This window comes from Apostichopus japonicus, chromosome 15 (genome assembly GCF_037975245.1).
Source record: "Apostichopus japonicus isolate 1M-3 chromosome 15, ASM3797524v1, whole genome shotgun sequence".
Lineage (NCBI taxonomy): Eukaryota > Metazoa > Echinodermata > Holothuroidea > Aspidochirotida > Stichopodidae > Apostichopus > Apostichopus japonicus.
Window position 1 is genome coordinate 2,686,149 of NC_092575.1, and position 18,027 is coordinate 2,704,175.

Genomic DNA, 18,027 nt, shown 5'->3' on the forward strand with positions numbered 1-18,027 from the left:
AAAACATCATTCACGAGTACATTAATTTGCAAAGTAACAATTATGGGGATAAAATCTTCTTTTCATCATAATTTGTGGATGGTACCTTACAACTTAAATGTTGATTATCAAGATGACGTGCTTATATTAGCTCTGCTATAAATTCTTTAAACCATTGCAATAGCTCCCATCTTAGAACCACTTGAAGAGCTTTTGTCTGACGACAAACTAGGCTTTGTCCCTTCTCTTACTGTTACTTGTCATTTAGCCTTTGAAGAAGATCCTGCTAGGATCGAAATGTCAGACCAACTTACTTTTACACATTCTCCTACACAGGCTCCAGGGCCGTCTTAACGCATGGCCCCAGGGCCCCGCGATGTCAGGGGCCCCGCAATCGTAGTAACCCCATATCTTAATCTGGGAGGAAAACTTATTGAATAGGCCATTATGCCTGATTGAATTCGATACTTGACAACTTGTGACGAGAGTTGGTGAAACACTTGAGAGTTTGACATTAAATATTCGAATCTGAGTATCACATATGTTATTCAGATAAAGTTTTATGCTTTATGCGCGACATAGGGAGGGGTGGTAAATGCAGGCATGTCTATGCTTGAGCGTTTGTCAAGGATGTCGATTTTTCACGCAACTTTTTTTCGAACTCACTTGATTGAGGGGCCCCGCTTCATTGCCGGGCCCAGGGCCCAGTGATCTCTTAAGACGGCCCTGACAGGCTCTCTAGTGGATAAGCAGTTTGCTAACAGTTTTATTTTATTTTGACGAAATAGGCTGACAGAATATAGAAAAGTAACATTCACAGCTCCCATTTATGTCTTATATTTGATAATTTTCGAGTTGCCATTATCGTCCTGAATATAGTCTACACATATAACTTCTTGGGGAATAGTTTCGGAAAAGTAGGTAACTGTCCTAGTCGGTGGCGTTTCCAAATTGGAGGGAGACGGGGGAGGGGGGTGAGACAGAAGATTCATGGGGAAATGGGGACGGCCCAGGATGTCGGTTACGGTAGGTAGGAAAGGAAGCAAAGATGTGCGTGTGGGGATTCAAATTTTCCCCGAATAATCAAGTAGGTAGTGATCTGAACCTTTATGGAAGGACCAGAGGGTTAAGCTTAAGGATGGGTGATATGCCCTGCGGTCATTGACTCCGACTTCCACGTCGGAGGCCCCCACCCCCCCCCCCCCCCCCACTTAACACAAAAAATGTAAAAAATATTAGCAAATGTTGTTTCTGAGGCATATTAAGACTATAAATCCGGGATAAAGAAGTAGCTATAAACGCATGATTGCGTTAATGAATCCATTGGGTAAAATCGAATGGGGACCTCTGGTAAGTTGTCTTAATCTTCCCCGTATGAGTGCCGAACAAAACCTCGTCCCATCCCATCCTCCTCCTTTGAACACGGCCACTGAGAACTGTGATACGATAACTGACGAAAATAATGAAAATGTTGTCATTTACAGGGACGTCGGAAGCTATTTGGGATTGGTACGGCAGATCAGAGTGTGGCCATCTATCATAATTATCGGGGGACGTTTGGTAGGTCAAACTAAGCTATGCGCCACCATGGTTGGCCCTAGCGTAATGCGCCGTAAATATTGGTCCGGCGTTCGCCGGACCTGCCGTACCGGCTCTGACGCCCCTGATTTAAGATCGGTAAATCATGATACCTTTGTAAAGCACTTCTTCGATAATCATTTTTGAGAGCGTCAATAGTTTTAACAAGTCCGAGTACATAAACTATGGGATGTTTTGACCATGTTCTATACCAAGTGTTACATCAGCTGTTAAACTCATTTTCTCCTGAATGATGGTCAGGACCACCGATAGTTTTGAAGTAATTTGTATATTGAGCATATTCTGGTTGCCAGTTCGGCCGCACATAATCGTCGTACAGTTTTGGTTAATATGTGTATAATGCATGATCATTAAAAAGAAATATCAAAATTGAATCAATTGTTCTATTATAAATTGCAGTTTCATCTGAAAATTAAGACATTTTATTTAAAAAAAAAGTAATCATTGCGCCGTTATATTTCCAAATTTGAAGCTTTATGTAGAAATTTTCATGTTAATCTCAAACTATTGACGTTTTAGTTCAATATCTCGAATATTGACGTTTTTATCTCGAACTGCTTGACAGTAAAATTTCAACTAAAAACCTGGATCTTCGATTGACTTTGAGAGTAATAATGGATCACTTGAGTACTCAGTTATTAATAATATAGCCTTGTTGTGGTTTTAACTATAATGGTCATGAAATATTTTCTTGCATATAGCAATCTTTTTACACGAAAATACTGTACAGAATTAAAATAAACTCTTCGCCAACCGGTATCGATCATTTTGTGCTATACTTTGTTTCACTATTCAGCCAGACAACTCTAGGAATTTCTCTATAGTTTTGTTTTAAAATGATATATTACTGCATTTAAATATCATGTAGTTATGAAATCTGAATTATCTTAATTTATCTTCAAAACGGCTTGCCATGAAGTTCTTGACTCAGTCACGCATATTATTCAAGTATTCGAGGCCTGGAAAATGGCGATCGTCTGTTTATACTGTATGACGACCAACTGTATAGGAAGGATGGTTCATTTCCGTTTATGATGAATATGTATAAAATATCAATATAAGCTACCGTTCATAATACGATGAGTCCTTGTATATAGTGCACCATGTATAAGTTTCTATACAGATTCAATACATAACCGCTCTTGCCTATATATTCTATAGTATATAGCCTACATACATCGCAGTACAACCTTTTCTAATACTAAACCGTTATTCGACTATTTTCTTCTTATTTGTACATTATCAAGTGGATTTATTATATTTTGCTTTGTATCTTCAGGATCAGTGCATTAGTCTGTCGCGATTAAGGCAAAATTTTATTAAAAAAAGAAGATATTGTAGGCCTTATGATGGTGTTGTTTAGACTTCGTGGTGAAATTTGAAAATTTGAGGACATCGATCCGGAGGGATTCACCGTAGTCGAAAACACAATTTATATTTTAACTGTATAGCTTGCGTAAAAAGGGATTGAAAACAAAATATTAGGTCATCGACAATATCAAGTTGGAATATTGTAGCTGGACAAACCGTGAGATGTATAGGCTCACAGATTATTCAAGTCTTTTAGGCTCAACGATGCCGCTGACACGACAGAAATCGATTGTCTGTTCATCATATCGGATCCCAACAATTTTTGATCCTCCATGACAGTAGATTGTTAGGCTATCTATCTCAGAAACTTGACTTGACTTAACTGAACAAAACTGAATTCCAGAGTATTATGTGTCCTTCGTTAAATAGTGTTTCAGACCGCCGGAAGATTTGTTGGTGTTTTTCAGTCCTCTAACCACCTTCCTGCCACATTCTTCAACCTTAAAACCCACCAAAGGTCTTTTTCAATGGACCAATTATCTGACCATGGCTGCCTCTGTTGAAGGATTTTTTGTTTTGGATTTATCAAATAAATGAATCAATCAATCGCTCTTGCAGTGTCCAGTTGATCGATATAAACAGGATAACATCGAAGAAGGCTCTCTTTTCATTGTAAGATCATATTATAATATACAATTTATTTATAATACAACTAACTTTCTCTATGTGGGACAGAAGAACACATGGAATCTGGACCAAAGGTTGTGATGGAACAAATATACACGTCTTGTGGCATACGTAGCATGGATGGATTCACCACACTACGAATTTATTTTTCATGAAAAAAAGTGAGGAGGCGAATACATCTCAAAGCTAGAGATTGTTGTTTGTGTTTGTTAGCATATATACTCACTTTAGGTCACATCTTTCGAATAGTTCTTTACAAATCGACGCGATTATGGATATCAAACACCAGGCAGAGCAAAATCCTATGTAACGGTGAGTTGTTGTTGATGAAAATCAAGGGCGGCGGAACCGGGGGGGCACAGGGGGCACGTGCCCCCCCCCCACTTTTTCTCAGATTAAAAATGTGCCCTTTTTCTACATAAAAATTTCTAAATAAAAAAGAGTTTACAAAGCGAAACCCACGTCGAATAAAATATTTCGGGAAGTTTTAAATGTTTACTACCACAGGCGTAGGAGCCCAATTTGATTTGGGGGGCTGTAACGACTTGCCCGAAAAATATTACCAAAATTTTTCGAGCGCTTCGCGCGCGTTCAACACGTTAATGTGCATATCATATAGGCATGCACCGGTTATTACATCGCATGCCTATAACATACAATCATTTGCCGTCTTATAACCCTTCTAAATTGGTTAGAATTATTGGCAAAGTCGTTACAATAATAATGATCATAATAATATCAGTTTAACCATTGAAAAACACATAGAAACTTACTTTTCTTTCAGTATTTTCACATATTTCATTTGCTTTCATGCATGTATCGATCGCGTGTGCAGGGACTTGGACTTTATAATGATTTCACCTCATTTTGTCTTTTTCCTTGTTTCCCAATTTGCACATTAGATACTGCAGTGCTAGTATGCATTGTTTCCTTGAGGGGGGGGGGGGCGTTGATGGAGTGATGTGTATACGCAAATAAGATACAAATAAGATACAAATAAGATACAAATATGCTTATAAAGTACATATGACAACAACGCTGACAAAAAGAATTAAAAGGGGAATATATTAAAAAAAAATGTATACATGGAAAATGGTGGCGAAAGAGAAATGCTATTGCAATTTTTTTATAAGAATTAGTTTCCCTTTAATTAAGAACCCCTTAACAAAGAACTAATAATAGAATAATCCCTCCCGCAAGCCCCTCCCACAATTTTGCAGTTGTTGATGATGTTGAATACCCAAACCATTACACGTTATAGCATGGAGCTATAAACAGTTTATTTTTCCATGGTTATAGAAACGGTATAGGAAGATGTCATGCTACGGAATAGGTATGTTTATTTCTTGGTTCATGTGTGCATTAATTATGATTTAGAGCTAAATAAAAGTAAAAATGTACATTTAGGCTAAAGCCGAAGGTCTACACAATTCGGTTGCAGACTATTTCAGATTTATTTAAGCCTACAGTTATCTTGCGTTGGATACCAAGTAGGCTATATGCCTGTATACTGCAACACAACACCGTTGTACTGGTAATTCAGTTTAATATTTGTAATTAATTAATTAATATTCACTACATTAAACACCTCATATAGGAACAATCACAAATTAAGTTTTAATTTTCTGCAAAATGTTGAATTGACAACTTATCGTATCTCGTCAATTCAACATTTTTCTGCAAAATGTTTAATTGTTCACTTCATTCCATCTGAGCAAGCAGGTGTCTACGTAGGTATGTCCTCAAGCTGGGGTCGGTACTTTTTAAGAAAATTCACCCAGGAAAGAACCTGGGCACGAAAACCAAACTACCAAACGACTGGTCCGCTTTCAGCCCCAGTCCCCTTACATCGGTACTGTGACTGTGTGATCATCGTCAGGTGTGCATCACCATTCCCGAAGGGAACAGATACTACACATGATCTTAGCCATTAAGCCGAGTGCGATTTATGATACTTTTTAAGAAAAAGTCACCCAGGAAAGAACCTGGGCACGAAAACCAAACTACCAAACGACTGATCCGCTCTCAGCCCCAGTCCCCTTGGATCGGGACTGTGACTGTGTGATCATCGTCAGGTGTGTATCACCATTCCCTAAGGGAACAGATACTACACAGGACGATACTTTTTAAGAAAAAGTCACCCAGGAAAGAACCTGGGCACGAAAACCAAACTACCAAACGACTGATCCGCTCTCAGCCCCAGTCCCCTTGCATCGGGACTGTGACTGTGTGATCATCTACACAGGACGACACCGGATACTTTTTAAGAAAAAGTCACCCAGGAAAGAACCTGGGCACGAAAACCAAACTACCAAACGACTGATCCGCTCTCAGCCCCAGTCCCCTTGCATCGGGACTGTGACTGTGTGATCATCGTCAGGTGTGTATCACCATTCCCTAGAGGAACAGATACTACACATGATCTTAGCCAAAAGGCCGAGAAGCGACACCGGATACTTTTTAAGAAAAAGTCACCCAGGAAAGAACCTGGGCACGAAAACCAAACTACCAAACGACACCCGATCCGACACCGGATATGAAAACAACCGTTTCATGCTGTAAACTTAAAGGGGTTGCTACGATAGGGAATTTACAACTATATGTAGTGTATTGTCAAACTTTGTAACGTGTTGAAGACAGTACGCTTGATTTGCTTAATGTGAATATTAATATAACAACTATTGCGGGCGCATGCGTTGGGATGTGTGTATATTCCACAGCCGTATATATTTATGTGTTTATGTCTACTCTGTTTACGGTATACACTTGAAGGAGAAAGATATCAATGTAATGATTGCGGTGATAAGGAAACGAAAACTTGTGCCGAAAAGATAAATGACGTAAACATGTAATGCGATGCGAGAAATTGACAAATCGTTTCATTTTACTCATTATTGTTCCTGCTTTATATAGGTCCTATAGTTTTAAACCCTTGCAGCACCCACGTCAAGCGTCTGCATACCAGTGATTATTTTAATACTTATTACAAAGATTCACGGTTTTCGTCTCCATCGGCCTTTTAGCTTAGATCATGTGTGCATTATGTTCCCTTCTAAGGGATCCATGCAACACCTGACGATGATCACACAGTCACAGTCTCGATGCAAGGGGATTGGGATTGTCCCGGACGGATCAGTCGGTTCGTTGTTGGTATTTAGTGACAAGGTTCTTCCCTGGGTGACTTTTCTTAATAAAGTATCTCGTCTGCACCTTCTCTTTCCCCGGTATTGCTGATTTGGCACACTCTAGTTGGATACTGGATCAAGTTATTTGGCTCTACTTCTTCGTTAATTTTATTTTATGCCCATTGTATATTGCGTGTCTTTCTGTGTTTGTGGTGGTTCTAAAGTTAGTACTACAATACATGATTTTAATGCGGATATTATCTCAGAGCTTCGGTAAAGGCGATGATTACATACACCCACACACACACATATATATATATATATATATATATATATAGGCCTATATATAAGCCTATATATAGGCCCATATATAAATATATACAGGAAAGGACCTGGGCACGAAAACCAAACTACCAAACTGCGCTCTCAAACCAGTCCCCTTGCATCGGGTCTGTGACTGTGATCATCGTCAGGTGTGTATCACCATTCCCTAAAGGAACAAATACTACACATGATCTTACCCAAAAGGACGAGAAGCGATATGCATATTGGATAACAACTGTTTCCTGAACACTGCATGCTGTAAACTTAAAGGGGTTGCTACGATAGGGAATTTACAACTATATGTAGTGTATTGTCAAACTTTGTAACGTGTTGAAGACAGTACGCTTGATTTGCTTAATGTGAATATTAATATAACAACTATTGCGGGCGCATGCGTTGGGATGTGTGTATATTCCACAGCCGTATATATTTATGTGTTTATGTCTACTCTGTTTACGGTATACACTTGAAGGAGAAAGATATCAATGTAATGATTGCGGTGATAAGGAAACGAAAACTTGTGCCGAAAAGATAAATGACGTAAACATGTAATGCGATGCGAGAAATTGACAAATCGTTTCATTTTACTCATTATTGTTCCTGCTTTATATAGGTCCTATAGTTTTAAACCCTTGCAGCACCCACGTCAAGCGTCTGCATACCAGTGATTATTTTAATACTTATTACAAAGATTCACGGTTTTCGTCTCCATCGGCCTTTTAGCTTAGATCATGTGTAGCATTATGTTCCCTTCTAAGGGATCCATGCAACACCTGACGATGATCACACAGTCACAGTCTCGATGCAAGGGGATTGGGATTGTCCCGGACGGATCAGTCGGTTCGTTGTTGGTATTTAGTGACAAGGTTCTTCCCTGGGTGACTTTTCTTAATAAAGTATCTCGTCTCCACCTTCTCTTTCCCCGGTATTGCTGATTTGGCACACTCTAGTTGGATACTGGATCAAGTTATTTGGCTCTACTTCTTCGTTAATTTTATTTTATGCCCATTGTATATTGCGTGTCTTTCTGTGTTTGTGGTGGTTCTAAAGTTAGTACTACAATACATGATTTTAATGCGGATATTATCTCAGAGCTTCGGTAAAGGCGATGATTACATACACACACACCCACACACACATATATATATATATATATATATATACTACATATATATATATATATATATATACTACATATATATTTTTATGGCCTAAATATATAGGCCTATATACACACACACACACACACACATATTTATATATATATATATACATATATATATATATATAGGCCCCGTGTACTTTTCAATAGAAGTAAAATTGCTTTCAAAGTGAAATATTCTAGATATTTTATGACCATTTATAATCACAGATCATTACACATCAGGCCCCGTGGTGGATTCACACAAACGGAGAACTGAGAAGGGATTTCCCGTCACCCACCCTACCGACGTGAATGTTGACTTCAATGGAAACATAAGTATGTTTAACTTAAAGTGTTAATTTCAGCTTCAAACTTGCCGAAACATGAAAAACTGGGTATTATACTAAGACTTAATGCTGTCATGTCTCGGGACCTGCACGAGTATGTACATCAATCTTATTCTGGCGAAAACTGATCAACCGTTAACGATGTAATCACACCGTTGAATTAAAAATCTAACCACAGAGCAATACCTTCCAAAATGTTGGCCTATTTGCAGGGATCGAGCGAATTTAACATTCAAACCAAAACAAAAGTGTCTCATTCGTTGCTTTTGTTTCGTTCTAGATGAAAACATTAATCGGACGCGTGCTTACATCCTAAACAAAACAACAACAAAGAACGGGATAGGTTGAATTTTCTTGTGTACTTAACAATAGTAAAATTGTTAAATTAAAAGGGAAATAATTTGCAGACATTTTATGGCCATTCATAATCACAGATTACATATCAGGCCCCGTGATGAATCAACAAAAGTGGAAAACTGAGAAGGGATTTCCTGTCACCCACCCTACCGACGAGAATATTGACTACAGAGGAAACATAAGTATGTTTAACTTAAAGTGTTAATTTCATTACCATTGTCATCTAAAGGAAGATTTATTCTGTTACTATATTACGAAGTTACCCTTTGTACCTTATACCACCATACTCAGTCTCCCCTTTACCCAATCTGTACAGTTATACCAAGGAAAAGCGAAGATAACCAAATTTGGAAAGAAGTAACAATTTTGAGATGCACTATGCAGATTACCGTTGGATGATTATGTTTGCTTTTGTGGTCAAATAATATGAGGAATATGATTATTGTTGTCGAGAAGTTATAGACGGAATTGTCAAGTTCAATATCTGTATTTCTAAATGAATAAACGTTATTTCACGTATGAATTCCCCAAGACCAGGGTTCGGTTTCTTCCGGAAGAAACCTATTTCTTCCGGGGACGTGGAAGAAACTGGAAGAAACCTGTTTCTTCCAGGTTTCTTCCAGTTTCTTCCCGAAGAAACTGGAAGAAACCGGAATAAACTGGAAGAAACTGTGAAAATTGGCATATATGCAGCACAGCCCACATACATGATAAAGAGACAAATAGCTTTCCACCATCTGACTGAAATGCATACCATTGAAACCATCAAAATATGATATTTTTGTTTTAATTATAATTCGGGTTGTTTTTCTACACCAAAAGATGTTTGCTTATAAATCACAATATTGAAGGACTACTTATCATCTTGCGATCCCCCCATCAACCAGAATTGCATAACTGGCCATACTGTATGAATGATTAACCTGGATTGGCCCATGCACTTAATGAACACTAAGAAAATAGCCGAACAATATCTGTTACATTTAGGCAATGTGTTTAATTTCTGCAACTCCCTAAATTACAACTTGTAGTTAACAGGAGGACTTGTCATCCCAACAGCAAAAAGAACAAACATCCACCATTAAACAGCTGGCCACGAGCCAGCCCTCATTTCACACTACAACTTCCAGTCGAATCTGTAACCCTCATGTTTTGAGTTTAATCTCCACAAAATATGGTCATAGTGGTCAATGTCATCGTAGTACTGAGTGTGCATTGTAGTAGGCCTACACTAGTTTCCAGGGAACACTTGCCCCTCCACTCAGAAACTAGTTTTTAACTAAGAACTGGGCTATAATCAGGACCATTCTGGTCTGCAAAATATTGCTTGCCCATAGTTGTTCCCTGAATTGTCCGATGCTAGTAGCCTAGTGCTATATTGTGTACAGTATATGCTGGAGGCAGGTCATGTGCTCCAATCCTAGATATAGACTACCTAGATGACACTATAGTGCTTCTTGTCCATTTATTACATAGTTAGAAATCATTGCAGGTTGTTATGAAACTTTATCAACAGTTTTTCCCCAAAAAATAAGTTTCTTCCATTTTGTCCGGAAGAAACTGGAAGAAACCTATTTCTTCCGAGTGGAAAAAACCGTGGTTTATTCCGCGGTTTTTTCCACCCCCGGAAGAAACCTGCGAACCCTGCCCAAGACTAAGAACATTATACACCCAAAATACTGTCTACTTTTCTTCACATGCAGTTGTGGGATCAAACCAATTGGATCGACCATACCGGACCACGGACAAAGGTTTCCCTCTCACCCACCCTACTGACGAGAGTTGACTCATAAGATATTTCTGATGATGGAGAAAATAAGTCATACTAATAGATGCCTTATCATGTTTCCGTGTATTGGGTGTTATGTTACAGAATGTTAAGGGTACAGAATATTTTGCGCTTTCGTAAGAGGTTTATTTCCTTTCTCTTATATTGGCCTATGAGGTGGAAGGAGGGAGGGAGGGGAGGGGACGGGAGGGAGGGAGTTGAGGGGAGGGGAGTTGAGGGGAGGGAGGAGAGGGAGGGAGGGGACGGGAGGGGACGGAGGGGAGGGGAGTTGGGGGGAGGGAGGGGAAGAGGAGATATTTGATGACATTGAAAACGCATCCATGTGTCACATCCTTTTTATTTATACGTTTGTTCTTTCATTTCTGTTTTATTTTATTTTTATGAGGGGAGGGAAGGGGGAGGGGAGTTGAGGGAGGTGAGTGTAGGGGAGATGGAGGGGAGATATTTGATGAAAGTGAATATGCATCCATGTTGCACATTCTTTTTATTCATACGTTTGTTCTTTCATTTCTGTTTTACTTTATTTTTATGTAAGAGTCATCTTTTTACAAACTTATCAAACGTGTCATTTCCTTGGCAAGAGCAGAAAGAGACGATGGGGTAGTTGCATTTTTCAAAAGAGGGAAACAATTATTATTTTCATCTGAAGCGAGGGTATAGTAGCTTGAAGCAGTGGCAGACTGGAAAATTCTTTTTGGGGGTCATTTCTAAAGGATTATTGTAACCTACAAAATTGAGATATATAGCGCCATTTCGCATCTAGGCATTCCTAAACTTCAAAAAAATCTCAATGGCGAGGGGGACACCCCTCCCCTTAGACCCCTTCCCCAAGACGGCGATCGCTATGTAAGTAGCAATTCAATGAATAATGGGCCGGTCTAGGTGGAAAATGCCCTGGCCGGTTTTAAGACCCAGTCCTCCCCTGGCTTGAAGGAGTGGGTCCCAAATACCTTCTCAAATAATCTAGTCAATCGACGTGTAGAATATTGTCCTGCAAATTGGTTCCATATATAATCTTAAATTTACCCTGGGATTAAAAAAGTCCACCGGGCTGCCATATCAAAGATAATCAAATTAAAGGCTTGTTATTTAAGCACAATGCATCACAAACATACTCTTTTTACCCCAGTTCATTATTTTCTTTGTCGCTATTAGATTTTCCGCTTTTGTAGAAGTCCTGTTCAGAGCTAGTTCAGATGGAAATCAAATTTGCTATAAAAGAGGAACTAGAATCTAAGGCTTGTAGTTAACCATTTCCTGGTAACTCCGAGTTATTTTTGGGGTGTAGTTTACCAAAACTGAAATTTATGTATATTCCTTTAGTAGTACTCTGTCTATTGTCTCCATGTGAGATTACTATTACCGACTGAGATTGTGAAGGTTATGTAATACCAATATTAAGTGTTCTCATATTCTGATGTATCTATACTTTAAACAAAGTACTCTTATTTGAGACAATTATTTCGACTTTCTTAAACAATGAATCTTTGTTTTGTCCCAAAGAAAATGCATGTTTCATTTTTTCCCTTTTCTAAAACATCAAATTCCGTTTGTTTTCTTAGACGGTAAAATTCGTTTCCTAATTTTATTTAGAGCACTTAAAGGGTGTGAAGACTCGCGCAAAAAGAAACGTCTAATGCCGGTAATTTGACCTAGTTTCGAATGAGGTGTAACAGAAGTGTTAAACACCACCATCGATCCCAGAAAATTCTCACACAGCTACCGTCGGTATTTAGACACTAGTTTACAGTCAGTACATGCTGCGGTCAATACCCACAGCACAGTATACAAACGATACAGCGATGGACATATCAGGTCCAGCTTAAGATAATCATTAATGTATCACGTTTCATTACTGTCTGCATTTAGTAGCGACACGAACAAACGTCACTTGCAAGCAACAGAGAGTTAACGTTTTCAGATGACCACACATGGTTTGGGGCGAGTCTTCAATGCCTTTAAACTTCGCCATAAGTTTGAATATTTCTTTGCTTGTAATTTCTTCCTCTGTATGAAAGCTTTTACATTAAAATAATTACTTCTTCTTCTTCAATAAACTGAGGGAGAAAAAAGAAGGTAAAATCTGTTTTCTATTTTTAAAGTACTGAAGACTTGCCATAATTATCTCATCGCTCCCAGTCGCCAGTTAGGCAATGTACAGCTGTGTCAGTTACCATAGCAACAGTGGTTAATTTTCCTGAGTAGCTACTTTCGGGGGGTCACCCATGGTGGGGTACCTCCATGAATGAGGGAGGGGGGAAACGTGTCCGTGTGTGGGTAAGGGCCCTCGGAACCAAAGGTCAAAGTTAGTTTTCTTAAGTTATAATGGGAATGTCCAGTACTATCAAAATAAGTGGTTGCCGTGGTAACCGAGGTCAAAGGTCATGTGATTAAAGGTCATTAAAGGTATGACTAAAATAGTAAAATTTATCAGAATTTTTCAATTTACTTTACCTATGTAATAACTTTCCAATACAGAAACACATATTGTGGCAAAGTAATAGTAACTGAATGCACATTCCTTAGAATCAGCTGTTCCTTTTGATCGGCAAACACCAAGTAATTCTTCACCAGGAATATCCCTCTTATTTGTCAGAAAAGCGATTGCAACGGACATAAAAGCTTCCGAAAAGCTCTCCGGATGATCAACGAATGTATACTGCCGTGAATGAAGAAAGGATGAAACAAAAATCTACCAGACTTTGAACAAACTGATGTACAGTCTTGGAGCTGTGTGGAAGAAAGGCCTATCGACAAGATGGGGTCCAAATGAAACTCATATACACTTAAGATAACTACTACATATATAACTCTAACCTTAAGACAATTCAATTTGCACGAAGGATACATTTAATAAACGCCACCCCCCCCCCCCCCAAGGCTGATAATGACAATGTCAGATAGATTTCAACTTTATCCCTATACACTAGATTCCATGTACCAAATTCCACTGAATTAAATATAGGAAACCATCGTAGTCTATTTTACTGAAAGAAAGATCTACAGAGGCAAACACCACTATAATGTAAGTAGCAATACACATCTTTCTACCTGCTGATAGACATGGTCCTATGCACCCCTCTCCTTCCCCTCTCCCTGCCAGTCTAAAGGAATCCAAACTTGGCTTTATATGACCCTGAACAACGGTCATGTTTTGTTACAGTCTATATATAAAGAAAGGAAAGGAATTTCACAGGGTTAGAAAGAATGCTAGAGCTAGTGTCTAACCGTTCAAGTTGATATGCGGGTTCATTGTTAAGGGTGTAGCTATTTGAACTATACTCCAATAATACACAATTTAGTTTGTTTATGTGGAAGTTCTGGTCAAAAGTCTTCCTCTACTCTAACTTAATGGTAAATGAATACAGACAAACTTATTCAACGACTGTTAGATTGACGATGAAAGACGATCATTAAAGTCAATCATCCAAAGTGTCATAACGTCTAGTATTAAATGTTTCTTTGGCAGTATGCCGAAGAAGTACAGGGCAGAGCTGGAACGTGTTCGGAAGTTAGCTATACTGCCAAAGAAGTACAGGGCAGAGCTGGAACGTGTTCGGAAGTTAGCTGAACGCTGCATTGGCTCAAGCCTTCCGTCACTCTCATCCATATATGAAGAGAGTGTGATGAAGAAACTAAGTTATACAAAGAAGATCACACACACCCTTTTCATAGTATTATCATGTTCAACAGATCCGGGATACGATTACAGGTGCCCCATACTAAAAACGTCCAGGTTCCGCAATTCTTTCTTACCTGAGGCAAGACACTTGTTTAACTCGCGTGCAAAGCGATTTAGCCACAGTGTGTGATCTGTCACTTGCAGCTCTCTGTGCTGCTTCTGTTACTGTTCTAGTTCTGCTTATTTTAGCTTTATTCTCGTAGTTGTTCACTAATAGTTTGTTTATTGTATGGTTTTGTTTGTGTTCACTAATGTTTTACTTTGTTTACTGTCGACGTGAAATAGTTTCCGTTTTTGTTTTTCTGAAATGGACAATAAAGTTTTCTTTCTATTTATCTATCTAAACTTTTAATTAACTCAGTTCTAACAGATTCCGATAGTGGCAGCGGAGTACAGAGAAACAACGCTCTCTTTAAACTGCCATCAGCAGTTTTAACAATATACGATACGTAACTGGGATAAATCTGTGAAGAGAAGAAGAGAATAGGTCCATTCTGTGGAGAACCAGGAGAGGGCTCGGCAGCTTCAGATAAGTTTGGGAACAAGGGATTTAACAACGGAAGGAGCCGAGGCTATAATATCAAAATATGCAAATTACGTAACTACTTGTGTGACGAGATGTTGTCCTGGACAGTGGCGTCGCCAAGGGGTGGCCTGGGAGGGCACGTGCCCTCCCAAAATAAAATCATGCCCCGCCCCAACACCCAGGTGACCCCCAGATGTGATTTGTAGTGTTAAAAATCCATACTCAACCAAAAACTTTTTCTACAAAGGACGAAAAGGTATTATGAGCATCAGTAAAACTTCTTGCCACCGACCATCACAATAACCACTTGTTTTCTCACTGACAAGGTCACAGAGGCCCCGGCCTGAACCGCTAGTGCTTACACTTCACTACTATCCTGCATGAATTTCAATTTCAACACTCTCATTTAAGAACATTATCAAAGCAAAAGGATTAATTCCCATTTTTTGTATAACTTTTTCATCCACCTCAATTAAAAACATAAATATCGGACAGACTAAGCCCGAAATTTCTTTCACATAAAGTTACTTCAAGTTGCAAAATATAGTACCAGATTGCATCTAAGTACCCTTAATTAATCACCCCTCCCCTTAGACCCCTACCCCAGGACGGCATTCACAAATAAACATTGTGCCTCCCTAATTAAGTGTTGTGCCTTCACTGTGTCCCCCAAGATTGAATGTCTGGCGACGCCACTGGTCCTGGAGTAGGGATTTGTGATCAGTGACGTCATCAAACTTAAACGTAGTAATTGATGTACTTCTTTATCATGTGTGCGCTCTAACCTGTTGTTAATATCTGAATTATAATGAGTTCAAGCACATGATTCAATCTAATATATTATAGTTATGAATATGGTTATATTCCTCATCAGCCCCTGTATTTCGTGAGCACACAATGTATGTGCAGAACTCAAATGTTCTGTAATAAGTGGTAAGTTTTGGGCCACATCTACATCCTTAGCAATTGAAAACAAAATCGGTGAACCCTTTTACAAGCAGCTGTGGATGAATGCTTTGTGCATTGCTGTCAAGCCTATCTATAGCTTATCATCCTCTGGAGTCCTGCCTCTCAGCCTCCAGGTGGTGCGTACACCCGGTCAGGTTAAAAAACGTTTCTACAGACTGTTTGATATTTGGGATCTGCTACTTTTACACTGTGAGGTATGTACAGTCACTGTATTAGCTTAGGCTAAAAACTCAATCGTTTAAAAGAACAAGAATGATTAGAAGAAAAGATTAGTTACGTTCATCAAGTTTAAAAACTCCTTCAAAAGCAAAGTGGTGAGCAATCAATCTAGATGTAGACCGTCTGTTGTGTTCTTCCCAAGCTGTGTAATACGGTCGCCGCCTAACTCTATGATGGCGCCATTCATGTTTATTCCGTAGACCCAGCATGCTCCGTACAGTTGGGCAGGCGATCGAGGTGTAAACAGAGGGCGATATTCATTCGAGATCGTGAGCACATAGCACATAATTTTGTGGTACATACTGAAACAGATACCGATGGTCTTCAACAAGACTAATTAGCCTTGAGTTGCCATTTAAATTCTTGTTTTAATTTCCACTAATATAATATGTAATATAATGTAATACAATACTGAAGATGGTTCTTTGCACCAAAACTGCTGTACTTATATGAGTTTGTCTGCCAGTCATTTTGCCCATTATTGCATATATTGTTTTGGCTATGGAACTCTGGATAAATGATTCCCCGATGTAACTGAATTCCTATTCAATACCCTTTCCTGCTCCCCCCCCCCCCCCCGTCCACTGGGAAACAATGGCCAATTAAGTCCACCAACGGTAGATTTGTATAGCTCAGTAAATGGATCATAAGCGTTATACATTCTGAGGGGATACTTGGGTAAATCCTGTTATGTGCAATCGTCTCTATAGTTTCAAATTTGTATTTGGTATCTTAGAAATGAAAGAGACCTATCAAACTGTGGTCATGGTTTGTTATGTATTCTCTCTCTCCCTCTCTGTGCAGTGTGCTGGATGTGATTGTTCTTGCCAACCACCAGAATGTGAAACAATCGATTGTCTCTGCTTTAAGATGCAACTTCACTGAGAACCGTCCAGAGGTTTACGTACATGTGCAATGTTATCGAAAATATTTAAAGCAAACATGGAAGTTTTTTCAACTTGTCTGCTGTAAGTCAATGAGCTGATGACTAGCCAGAATTTTCCTTTCACTACAAAACAAGAATTCATCGTGACCATTTATTCATCAATATTGAAGACCAAAGATATGCCGATCGTTCGGATTAAAAACTTACGTGTGGTGACCGCCGGCAGACAGATGAACTGGAAGAGATGTAGGGAATATTCAAGCTCATGAAGGAGGCGATCATAGAATGCCAGAGAAAAAAAAACAGATTTTATGTCGACGCTTTGTCTTTGAAAAAGGGAAAGCTGCAGCAACTGCTAAACCCCCTGCAGCCAGGCTGAATAAGTATCAGACAAACTAAAGATTATCTCTGCAGAGGAGCAGTGCCTATTATGTGAAAGTGGAGAGCATGTGAGATGAAGTAGGATGCAGCCTCGCTGCGTCGATGCTGCAGCACATCTCGCTACAGACTTTTGACGCTCTCCTTAGTTTAAAGTTCACCGCTGAGGAAAGGTGAGAGAAGTGTTATCAGAATAAAGCGACATAAGAAGATTGCAGTGTAGATACAGGATGCAAGATGACAATGAAACTGACATTAATAGTTCTGGTAGAGAGGAAATAGTTTGAACACAATGTCATGCAAATTTGGGAGGGGAAAGGGGGGGTTGAGGCTTGGGGGGGCTATACATACAGTTGGAATCCACTTGATTTCATAGTGTTTTTGACATGCAACAGGATACCTTTAAGTTACAATATTGTCAGGCAAGTACAAGATTTTAAGAAGCGGATAATTGAAAGGAAGGAAGCACGATGTCTAAAAACCTTGATATTTTATACCCAAGTTCAATTTTTATTTATTTTCTTTATTTTTTTATTTTAGCCAGTTTCATTATTTAAGAGCACAAAGTTAACCTGACTCAAATTTATCTTGTCAATTGTATATTGCCAATAAACTCGAATTATTTGAATGTCACAAATTGTTGAGAAAACGAAACAGCGTCACCTTGATATATGAGCAGAGTAAGTAAAATGGGTTTCTTTCTTT

At 38.9% G+C, this 18,027-nt stretch overlaps 1 protein-coding gene and 2 pseudogenes across 1 annotated transcript; 1 reads left to right on the top strand and 2 right to left on the bottom strand.

Moving 5' to 3' along the window:
* The first annotated feature begins 4,875 nt into the window (after positions 1-4,875).
* LOC139980568 (uncharacterized) lies at positions 4,876-10,816 on the top strand. Its single transcript, XM_071992304.1, has 4 exons — positions 4,876-4,909; positions 8,398-8,505; positions 8,951-9,055; positions 10,577-10,816. The coding sequence occupies exons 1-4, from the start codon at positions 4,891-4,893 to the stop codon at positions 10,657-10,659; spliced, it is 315 nt and encodes a 104-aa protein (XP_071848405.1). The 5' UTR covers positions 4,876-4,890; the 3' UTR covers positions 10,660-10,816.
* On the bottom strand, positions 5,930-6,024 carry LOC139981714 (U2 spliceosomal RNA; annotated as a pseudogene).
* On the bottom strand, positions 7,027-7,242 carry LOC139981706 (U2 spliceosomal RNA; annotated as a pseudogene).
* Positions 10,817-18,027: the final 7,211 nt, after the last annotated feature.

Excerpts from the sequence above, each read along its gene's own strand:
- LOC139980568 (XM_071992304.1), top strand. Across the intron at positions 8,506-8,950 it reads TGACTTCAATGGAAACATAA|ATTACATATCAGGCCCCGTG; the intron begins GTATGTTTAACT and ends TCATAATCACAG. Across the intron at positions 9,056-10,576 it reads TGACTACAGAGGAAACATAA|TTGTGGGATCAAACCAATTG; the intron begins GTATGTTTAACT and ends CTTCACATGCAG.